The sequence below is a fragment of the Cucumis sativus genome, chromosome 7 (genome assembly GCF_000004075.3).
Source record: "Cucumis sativus cultivar 9930 chromosome 7, Cucumber_9930_V3, whole genome shotgun sequence".
Classification (NCBI taxonomy): Eukaryota; Viridiplantae; Streptophyta; class Magnoliopsida; order Cucurbitales; family Cucurbitaceae; genus Cucumis; species Cucumis sativus.
Window position 1 is genome coordinate 15,546,401 of NC_026661.2, and position 12,240 is coordinate 15,558,640.

Below are 12,240 nucleotides of genomic sequence, written 5' to 3' on the forward strand. Positions count from 1 at the left end.
GTCTTCGTAAATGGATCAACAATGTTTTGCTTCGAAGTGATCTTCGTGACGATCACATCCCCTCATTGCACAATCTCCCGTATCAGATGATACTTCTTCAAAATGTGTTTTCCTCATTTGTGGCTGCGAGGTTCTTTAGAATTGGCTACTGCCCCATTGTTATCATAATATAAAGTGATGGGCATATTCATGTTTGGAACAACTGCCAAATCACACAACTTCATAAGCCAAACTACTTCTTTTGCTGCTTCACAAGCAACGACATACTCATCCTCTATAGTAGAGTATGCAATGCATCCTTGCTTGAAGCTATGTCATACCACAACTCTTCTTTTAAGGGTAAACGCTGATCCCGATGTAGATTTCCTAGAATCCTTATTAGTTTGGAAATCAGAGTCAATGGATCCTGTAAGGATTAAACCCTTAGCTCCATACACAAGCATGTAGTCTCTCATTCTCTTAAGATATTTGAGAATAATTTTAACCACCGTCAAATAGTCTAACCATGGGTTGGACTGATACCTACTAACTATTCCCACTACACAATAAATGTCTGACCTAGTGTAGAGCATAACATTCATTAAGTTGCTCACAACTAAGACATATGAATATGTCTAATATCCTCAACCTCTTGAGGTGTCTTAGGACATTGTTCCTTAGACAAGTGAACCTCATGCCTAAAAGATAATAAAACATTCTTAGAGTTCTACATCGAATATCGAACCAACATTTTTTCGATATAGGTTGCCTAGATACTGCCAGTGTTTTGTTCTTATGCTCCCTTACGATTTGGACCTAAGAACATATTGTGTGCCTCTCCCAAATCTTTCATTTGGAATTGAGTTGCTAGTCAAGTTTTAACACCCATTAAGTATCTTACATCATTTCCAATGAGAAGGATATCGTCCACGTAAAGTACTAAGAAAGCTACTTTACCTTTGTTGATTTCTTGTATTCACAAGGTTTATCAACGTTTTGATCAAAACTATAAGATTTGATCGTAGTATCAAACCTAATGTTCCAAGATCTTGATGCTAGTTTTAACTCATAAATGGATCGATTCAGTGTGCAAACTTTTTCTTCTGACATTGGGTTATGAACCCCTCGGGCTGTGACATTGATAACATGTAGATATACCCATTACTATAACCTCTTTTGTTATAATAATGAGGTTAAAACGCATAAGAAGATGATCAGAACGCGTAACTTACGTTCTAAATATATAAGTAATTAGAAATATATATTACATAAGTATCATGCTTGTTTTACGCGATTGATATGACTTATTGCATAGATTTAATCACACAATACAGAAAGATAAGGTGATCATTTTATGCACGATGAACCTGTGTCATGACGTATTACAATTGCATTATACAAAGGCAAAACTACTAAGTCCTAGTTTGTCCTCCACAAACCAAGTTTTTGGCCTCGTTGTCGGGAAATTGATTTTTTAGATATTAGAGTAGAGTCTTACTTTAATTTTGGGTAAAACATTTGATCTTGGTGAATCACACAATTAGCCAAAAATCGCGTGAAGAGATCCAAGGTACTAGAGTAGTCTGTATTTTCTTGAACCAACCCCAAAATCAGGGTATCTTTCAGTGGATGACCAAGAGAAATCTTAATGGATGTGGCTAGTCGCAAATGAAAATGAGAACCTCTATGAACTCGTCAAAGAAAGTGTCCTCGCATCAATCTAATGAGATTCATGTGTCACCTAGTCCCGAGGAAAGGACCAAGAAAGGTCATTTGGGCATTATGATGAATGATTGTGAGCAGAAACTTATTGCGATGTGCAATCATGATGCAGAGAGTCATGATGTGAATGATCTATGGAGTTCATGAATGATGCGGTGAGGAAAAGTATGCAGAGTAGAAGCGATGATACCAGAGTGCTTCCTTGCCAAATAACCTAAACGCATGGATGCATCTGTAATGTATAATTCTAAAAAAAAAAAATTATTATTAAGAAGTGCATCCTTATATTGGTGTACTTACTTACTTATACCCTCATACCTCTGTAAGTATTCTTATACTTATACATGAATTTTGTATTCGATTTTTGTATATCCTATCTTATAATGGGGATCGCGCGGTATACCGCAAAGTTATAACCCGACAAAGTAAGGCAACAGTAAAAAGACTCTATGAGAAGGCGTGAGTCAAACATGTTAGGTATTCTGACCTTATTATACGTTAAAGCCAAGGGTAGACTTCATTGAAAAGTGTTAGGGTTTTTAGGAAATAAGAAACATCTTTTTCTTCATAAAGTTCTTAAACCTCCAAGATGAAATGAGTATGTCGTACTGATAACTTGTAAAAATAAAAGTTATTGTAGCCTTCTAAGTAAAATAATGAAGTCTCATCGCATGAAAAGAAAAGAAAATAAAGAGAAAAAAGGTTAATTTGATTACTTCAGGAAAAGCCTAATGCAAAAGAACTTGATCCCTCTTTTACTATGTTTTAATACTCTTATCGCAGGATTCTAGACGAAGAAGAGGGAAACTCGATGAATAGCACAATAAATACAAGGAGACCCAACCAACCTTTCAAGGGCGAGAAAGTAGTTGCTAAGACATCAAGCCGCTAGTAAACAAAAGAGGTTGGTGGAAAAATCAGAAAAATGACAAATAAGTTAGACTGCGTAGTTGCTGTAACTTTTCATAAATCTTAATGACGCATGCCGACTTGTCAGCATCACTCCCTGCATATAAATAGAGTTTTTCACTTCCAAAGTAAGCGTGCACAAAAATTGGTTGAAAAGCAAGCTCTTCATATCATCCATTCTTCTCTCTTACCTTGAGTTTTAGGTGAGAGCTTAAATTAGAAGAAAGAGAGAGTCACCCTTCTCTTCTTTCCCTCAGCTATAGGCAAAAAAAATAAAAGCCAAAGAATATGAGAGATTAAACTTTGCGGCATAACCCCATGTTGTATTTCCATTTTCTATTTCTTATATTGTATTGTTTTGTAAGCAGAACTTCATGGCCAAAAGACCTAAAGTGTTAATTATGAAAGCAATGCATTTCTTCTTCCATTCTCCAATTTTTCATATCTTTACTATGCAAGTGGTTGATTAGTTAAGTAGGAATGAACAATGTAGTCAATGCTAAGAAAGTCATGATGAATGTTGTATGAGTTTTGTTTAGTTAAATGTGAGTATCTCAACATTTCTCATTCGAGAGAAGGGCAAAAATAGAGATTGTAAGTACTAAATGTGTAATAACCATATTTAACTAAGCAAGTGGCGAGAAGAGGGCCGCAATGCACTCTTGTCGCCATATGCATCATTTAACTTGTGTATTTACATCCTGAAAGGCAAGTAAGTATGGAAATACACTGAGAAGTTGCTTGCCTTAAAATGTAGTTAAGAGATGCTTGTAAGGTAACTTAGTCTTAATCTTGAGTGTATTATGAACTTCTGTTCACAAGAGATGGTCATTTGATTTGTACGGGTGAGAGTGACCAGATCGTCGACTCAATAAGTTTATCATTTTGAGGACAAGATCGAGTGGGGAGCTGGAAACATAATTACACAAGATGAAATTCACACTTCCCCACTTTAGGGTAAGTAGATGAGTGTCCCCTTAAATTGTGCCTCAAGGACTTGAACAAATGGCTCTACCCTCTCTATGGCATGAGAGGGGTTTCGGTTTATTGGTAGGACCATAAACAGATTGTTCATTAGAAGAGCACTAGTATTTAAGGATTAGAGGTAACCCAGGGGTACAACGGTAATTCGACCTAGCTGATGTTACGAACACTCGTGAAGAACTAACTTACTGTTATTAGTCTATATTAGTAGACACATAAATATATCTATGGTGAGAAGAGTTCATCTGTGAGTCTTTAGTGGAGTGTACACACAGTTATTAAATATTGATTAATGTGGTTAATGAGTTTAGCCAATTAATTCATATCGTTGTAGCTTCTGATTTGTAGGTCCATTAGATTCACCTCCTAGCTCGTAAAGGGTAATAAGATTTATTTATATTTGTTATAATTTGAAATGTTCAAATTTACTTTGGAATTTAGTATAATGTATGATGATACAGTATAATATAAAGTTTATATGTCAATCAAACTTTACTGTATAAATTTAATTTTGGATATGATTCAAAATTAATTTATGAGAGATAAAATATGTGAATGTGTTCAAATATTAATTTTATGTGAATTAGATTCATAATAAAATTATTGGGTAGGAGAGAAATTTATATTTGAATATGATTCAAATTTAACTTAATTTAAATATAAGATATTTAATTTAGTTATTAATTAATTGAAGAATTAATTAATAGTTTTGTTTAATATTATTTAATTAAATTAATATAAAAGTATAAGATATTAAACATATATTCATTACCTAAGATTTAAATGAAATATTAATTAAATATGATTTAATTAATAATTAACTAATTGATTAGTAGTTATTTAATGGAAATTTTTTTAAAATAGTATATTTTACAAAATATTTACAATCTATAGCAAATTCTATCACTGATAGTTATTGATATGTTATAGTGATAGAATCCAAAATTTTGCTATAGCTTATAAATATTTTAATTTGTTTTGCTATTTTTAAAATTGTTCCTTAATTAATTAGTTGATTTGAAATTTCTATTAATTTAATAATTTTTAAATTAATAGAATCTCATGATTCTCTCCTACTTCCAAGAAGGAAAGAGATTTATAAATATCTAGAATAAAACAGTTTTTTTAAGGATTCAATCAACAAAAAAAATAAGAACTAATAATTTTGTTTGTTTTGCAAAATAGTTTCTCCAAAAAATCTCTAAATTTTTTTCTATTACAAGTGGTTCCCACAAACAAATCTCATCCCAAAAGAAAGGAAGGTCTACGACGAGTGATGTCTCAATTTGGAGATTTATTTTGTAGATTCAGAGACATCAAACAAGTAAGTTTTTTTCTTCCTCTAATCTATAATTAGAAAGCATGTTTAGTCTTTTAAGTCTTAATAAGAAAACTAGTTTCTTAATTATTTTTGCCAATGTACTGATATTTTGAGATTCTCAAATTAAATTGAAGAATGTTTCTATCAAATCTTTCGTTGTCATAGGACTTTTATCCCTTCATAGTAGACATGAACCTTAAAATCATCTATCAACCAACTACCAATTACTGTTGCAAAAAGCTTGCATATGGCAAAATTTTGGGTAGTATTCAATGATCAGTCATGGTCAAAAATGTATTTTGTAGCATCCACAATTCACTCTTCTTATAACGAGATGCCTAACATACCATTGCACCCTTCTTGCAAAAATTCAAGAAACCTCAAATTTGATACTGTAGTTCTAATTTAAAAGCTATTCTTCAATGCTATTATGCAAAAACACTTTTTTTACTTTCAAATAAATTGTTTTCTTCAAATCACCATGAAAAGAAATGTCTCTTATAACTTCATCCTTTGAAACAAAAGAAGGAGAACCTATATTCAATGATATCTCAACATTCTCACGTACCTTCGTAAAATATTCACACTTTCATGAGCAACTAATGGATGTCTACTAGTTGTATCTTTAGAAAAAGCTAAATACCAAGCAACATCATTGTCTTTCTTTTTTGGCACCATAGTTTCAACATTGTTTTTACCAAAATCAAGTAAAACGGATAATTCTACCGAGTCATCCAGTTGAATTTGTTCATATATTAAACCAACCAGAGAATTAAAGTTGACTCGGACATCTACCAAAATTTCAGCAACTAGAGTAATTCTCATAAACATTACATCCATTTCATTGACATCCATAAAAATAACGATAGGAATAGACATTGTAATTTGTAAAAAAAAATACAATTAAGTATTTAATGGTGATAGAAAGAAATAGATAGACATAGATATACATCCAAAGAAATAGATATCTATCACCGAATAAAAGAATAAAATGTACAAAACAATAATAATAAATACGATGTAAGAATAAATAGACGATCATGCAATAAAATAATATACATTAAACTATCATGTTAGCTAATAAATGATCATTTGACAATGGTAAATGATTGTATTGAGTGAAGTAAACGATCGTTTGACCATGTTGATCGTATTGAATATTGTAAACGATCGTATTGATGTGGTTAAACGATCATGTTTATATTGATAAGCAATCGTGTTGACATTGGTAAATGATCATGTAATTTAATGTAAATGATCGTGAAAACTTCGAACTATCGATCTTTATAATGTACAAAATTCTTACAATAATACTGAAATCTTCTAAACATCTGAAACGAAAAAAAAAAAAAAACTTTAGAATTCTTACCACAAACAAAAAAAAAAAAAAACAAAAATGATCTTCATAATGAAATATAAAATTCTTAGTTTCTGATGTAAATGATCGTGAAAATTTTTAAATTAACAATCTTCATAGTGAAACACATAATTTCTATAGTAATATTTAAATCCTCTATTTGAAACAAAAACAAAATTTACAATTCTTACAAAAAAAAAATCTTCATATATAAAGATACAATTCTTAACAAAATTTTATAATCATCTAAACAGTTTAGACAAAAACGATATTTAGAATTCTTACAAAAACCAAGTTCATTGCAACAATATTAACAGAGTAATATAAACAACGTTGATTGTCAAAGATTAGGAAGATGGCGAAGAAGAGAAAGAATATTCAAGAGGAAGAATATTGTCGAATATGATGAAATAAGATAAAAAATAATGGATATATAATCTATGTATACCGAAATTGAATGAACTGAATAATATATGTTAAGAAATATGATCAGAATATATGCTACAAAATGGAAGAATAAAAAATAAATTCTTTTAGGAAAAAAAATATATGCTAAAAAATAAAAGAATAAATAATATAAGTTCTCAATAATGAATAAAGACTAACCAATTCAAAATCACCAAACAGGAATGAAAGAAGAATGAACAAAAACCGAATTCAAAAATCCAAAAAGAAATCTAGCGTCGGAATTGATGATAACTTGAAAAAAAACTTTTGGTTTGGACATTAAATTGAAAATAATTATAGGATAACCAAAAAATATTATTAGGATATAGGTTATAAAATTTATACCGTACTTAAATCTTTGCAAAAATACTAAATATTGCATTAATAAATACAAATATATAAGAATTAATAATGGTTGTTGATAATTAAGGAAATATTGTTTAAAATTTTTAAAAATAAAAATAATTAAATGAATGTTAAAATTATCTTAAAATATCACGAATTTCTACCAAGATAATAATTAAAAAATTAGGATATTTGTGTAATATAAAAATGAGATGTTTTCTCTAAATCTTTTATTAATTTTTAGAGGGAAAGGCCCAACACAATAGCTTGTGGCTTTCGGAGGTCGCCTTTGCGTTGCACTACTGCATAGTCTGCATTGGACTGGCGCACCCCTCAAATATTTCGTTTCACATCTTTTTTGTTATCCTCCTTCCTACCTTGATGAAATAATATAAGTGGAAATTTATTTATGTTCATTGCATTTCAGTCTCGAAACCATTTCAATTTTCCTTCAATTTTTATTTCTTAACAAAAAAACACCGTTTGAAATAAACCATAACAAAATACACTTTTTTTTTCATTCAATTTCTTCAAATTTTAAAAACAAGGTTTCCCTAAACGTACCTAAATTGTTCAGTGTCAAGCTCGTCCTCCTTTTTTTTTTATTTGCAAGCTACCAAACTACCCTTTAATTATTTAACTAAGTGAGTCAGTTAGGTAGAGAGAACGTTTTCAAGTAGGAGTTGGTTTTCATCCACTTTACTAAAACAAAGTAGTATTCAACTCTATCTAATTAGGGGTTAGGAGCAACAATAACAATATTTGATAGTTGTTATTTCAAAACTTCCTATTTGCTACTTATTTTACTATTTTTGCAATAGACAAAATTTTCTATGCATCAAATACTATATACCTAAACATGAAAACTATGTTTTTACTTCGATTTTAAAGCTTAACCATCAATTTATTTTAGTATTCGAGCATCTATAAAAAATAAGAAATATTTTCAATCATTATTTTTTTTCGTTGAGATAATAATTGTTATTAAAGACTTATCTTTAGCATATTATTTACTATCATTTTTCCAATGTTGGAAAGTTAATCATTGTTATTAAAGACTTCTCTTTAGCATATTATTTACAAGAAACTGGATGCAAACAATTCAAATAATTGTTGACTTCTTATCTTAACCGTTTTTATTTTAAATTTTTGCCATCTCACCCGCACCAATTGACTTGAAACAATTAAATTGGGTGGTTGTTATAGGAGATTAATTAAAATGTGTGTAAGTCGACCTACAAACTCACAAGTATAAAAAGAATGGAAAGCCTATGGTTTCCTTTCTCCTACAATCTAGAACTGTACTGTTCTGATTTTTTTTCAATATAGCAGAAATATTCCTCCTTTTTAATATCATTACATCATATTAAGATTTGAAACTACAAATAACAAAAAGGTGCAAACCATAAAATCGAATGAGAAATTAATATCACAAATCAGGTCGAGTTCTCTTACTTGGTTCTGCTGTGGTAATAAGTTCTTGGATCTCCTTAGCATGGTTAGCCATTCCCCCATCTGAGTAAGCTCTAGCCATAGTCCTGTAGGTAGTCTTATCAGGTTTGCATCCTCTCTGCTCCATCATTCCAAGCACCTTCTTCATCTCCGCGAAACATTCTAATCGCCCGTAAGCATCCACAAGACAGTTGTAAAAAACAGTATCAAGCATTATATCAGAATTCTCAACTAAGTTCAGTACACTGTCAATTTTTTCGCGTTTTCCTGCTTGCCCGTATGCTCTCACAAGTGAACAAAGTGTTACACAACTCGGTTTGATCCTCTCTGATCTCATAAGTCTAAATAGATGCTCCATCTGTTTCAAATTCCCAGCCCTACCGAATGCATCGATAACAATGTTGTAGGTTACAATTGTCCATGAGTAATGATACTTCTGCATATACTCCATCACAGCACTCATTTTTTCGTAACTTTCAGCTTTGCCATATGAATCCAGAAGGATGTTGAAGGTCTGGATACTTGGTTGGATTCCAGCTTCCTGGAACTTTTCATAACACTTTTCCATGGTCTCTAATTGTCCACTGCGGCCAAAGGCCCGAAGTGTCGAGTTCATGGTCCAAACATCGGGCTTACAACCATCATCATTCAACATGTCCACCAGGATGGACTCCATTTCAGCGAACCTGCAGAATACATATACATATAAAAAGAAATTACTTTTTTGCAATGAAAGTAATAGACACATTCATCTGGTTGCCAATTATTTGATAGGAGAATGCAAATAATAGAAAGAGAATTGATTTCTGGTTTGTCTAAAAGACCAAACCCCGCTACTACACAATGTGACACCCCATGTCAGCTCCAACTAATAGTTACAATCAATCTGAGCTTCTAGCAGTTGAATTTGGAGTTAAAAATAAGGAGAATTGGTTGTGGTAGGTTTTATGGCTGCATCGAAAGATATAAGCTCCATCTAAAAGGTCAATGGTCATCTATAGTTTTCAAATCTAAACATAGTTCACTCAGCAACCAGATGAATAATTTATTATGTTCTCAAAAGGCAGGCAGGTCAGAATACATTTTTGCTTTGCCATAAGCATCAATGAAGGTATTATATGTAATAGTGTTCGGTTTTATTCCTCGAGTCACCATGTCAGAGAGTAGAGTTTGTGCTTTGTTGAATGCAAACACCTGCAAACATGACTTTATAAGGATAGAGTAAGTGTGAACATCGGGCTGGCAATCGGGACTGTTTTTCATCTCATTGAGGATTGAAAATGCCTCGTCAAGAAGACCACTCCTACTATAGGCCGACAAGAGAGCAGTATATGACTCATGACTAACTTCACAGCCTTCCTCAATCATCTCTTGGAACAGCTCGTACGCCTTTTCCTGTTGCTTACATTTTCCAAGCATGACAATTAGCTTAATGTACATCCCAGCATAAGGTCTGTACCACAACTGTTCACGTAGTAGTTCAAAAACCTGAAATCCACAGAAACTTGCACAACTAAGAAGACAAATTAGCTTCATCATGGTAGTTTTTGGCAAAGTTTTAAACTTTTCTTATTCTTAATAATGAATCAAATTTAACATTGTATGCTAATTTAACAATCCCTAAGATCTCAATGGTGCTAGTCTTTCATAAGTTGCTGGCCTTATAGTAGAGTATAGAATGCTCATCGGCAGTCCAGCTTCAAGTTTTCTCATGCATCCAAATTTACACTTGAACACAATCATCATCTCACTATATTCTGAGTCTGACAGACACCAAACTCAAATTACAACAGCAGCCTATATTTAACTTGTAAGACAAGCCAAAACTTTAAATCATTGGGGGCCAACAGAGGCTGATGTGCGTCAGAAAGACAAGATACCAACATGTCCTTTTCCAGTTGATCGCTAATGCACAAGCAAAGCTACCGGGTGAATGCCAAATTGTTGCTTTAAATCAAATTTATTCTTACCCCAAGGTTAACCTTTTAGGTTCCATGTTTGACTCAACAAGACAACAACAAAAACAATAGACACTTTGAAGATAATATAAAAAACGACACTTCGAAGATAATTTCTTCATGTCTCAACTTTATTGTACCAATATCACACATATTTATTCTCTTTCGGTTCTGCACTTGCGTACTGATTGATTCAAACAAAAGATACAATTGTTTCCTTTCCTAGTTCCTAAATAAAAAAAGAACCAACTTCTGACCTTCAATTGATGTTCATTTGCACTCAAAGCAGTCAAATCGAACACAGCTCCAGAGTAACTAAATCTCAACTTATTTTTGGATATCCGTGACTGTGAATGACCGACCAGCTTGTTGGCACCTCAACTAACAACTAATCAACTAATCTTAGGAAGGTGCTATCTGATCCAACAACATTTGGGTATCCAGGAAACTCTAACATATGAAACCACAACTAAAACTTAGATTAAACTCAAACATGAAGGAAACTGCAGGATTCCCAATAGAGCCATTTCAGTCATCATAAAAGAATCACAAAAAGGGGAAGGAAGAAAACACTTGACCTTCCTCGTCCAATAGTATCCAACCAAAATGACAACAAATTTCCAAATGAATAGGAGCAAAGCAAAAACAAAGGAAGAGGCAGCCTAAGACCAAAAGTAACAAACCTTGAGAGCAGACTCCCATCGCAAGGTCGTTATTCGATCATGAAGAGCTTCAAGAACAGTCCGAGGAAGCAGTTTCTTAGAATTATTGGGGCCTCTCTTCCTCTCAATGACGGCCTTCGTGGCTTCTCGGCGCAAAATCACCGAAATGGCTTTCTGAGAAGCAATCTTCCGATTGACCTCTTCCTTTCTCTCGCTCGCTTCCTTAGCCTTCAGCTTTGCAACGTCCATGCGTCCTTCGTGAGGACTTATCTTCATGAGCTTACCATCTGCAGTAGTAGTAGTAGAAGAAGAAGAGGAGGAGGAGGAGGAGGGGGCGGGAGATTGGAATTTGGGATGGGTGCGTTGTTGTCGACGAAGATAAAGGCGGTTATTAGTAGGGTTTGGATGGTTGATTGGGGGTGGAAGAGGGTTGGCGGCCATGGATGAGCTCTGATGAGATTCTCAGGCCATTCGCTTCAAATCCGTGGCGGCATTAATATCTCTCATTTCGGATGAATGTATATATTGAAATATTTTAATTTTTTTAATCCTTTAACCATAACCATTATTATTAACTAAAAAGACATATTATTAACTAACCAGACTTAGTTACTTTCAAACTTTAAAAAGAAAGAACTAAATTTTGAAACATACGTCCAAAATAAGTTAGATACAAAATTATAGGTGTTTCGACTTTCATACACGGGTTTCACATCTTCCAATTTTCTATTATATTATATATATATATATATATATTATGCTCGGTTTTCACACTTTCATCTTTTTTTTCATTATTTATATACAATAGGAATGAGTCACACATACTCCAAAAATAGGTGTTTTTAGAAGAAGTGTGTACCCTATTTTTGACATATGTTTCAAATTTTACATTATTTTAAAAAGAAAGTTCGTTAGTTTGTTAAGAAGTTGTTAGATGTAAACTACTATTCAAGTACCTCTATACAAAGGACTTATCTCGATATTTAATAATAAGTGGAATTATTCATTCACTAAAGATAACTTCCTCTACTCCACTATTGATATGGTATCAAAGCAATATTCTTCAAGAACCCTGTTGGTAGTATTTCAGACATCCTCATCATT

At 32.5% G+C, this 12,240-nt stretch overlaps 1 protein-coding gene across 1 annotated transcript; it reads right to left on the bottom strand.

Annotated features, from left to right (window-relative positions):
- Window positions 1-8,239: 8,239 nt before the first annotated feature.
- LOC101222706 (pentatricopeptide repeat-containing protein At5g48730, chloroplastic) lies at window positions 8,240-11,650 on the bottom strand. The gene is made up of 3 exons (XM_004139580.3): window positions 11,158-11,650; window positions 9,598-10,004; window positions 8,240-9,202 (listed from the first exon to the last, which is right to left on the bottom strand). Exons 1-3 carry the CDS (start codon window positions 11,575-11,577, stop codon window positions 8,494-8,496), a joined length of 1,536 nt encoding a protein of 511 aa, XP_004139628.2. The 5' UTR covers window positions 11,578-11,650; the 3' UTR covers window positions 8,240-8,493.
- Window positions 11,651-12,240: the final 590 nt, after the last annotated feature.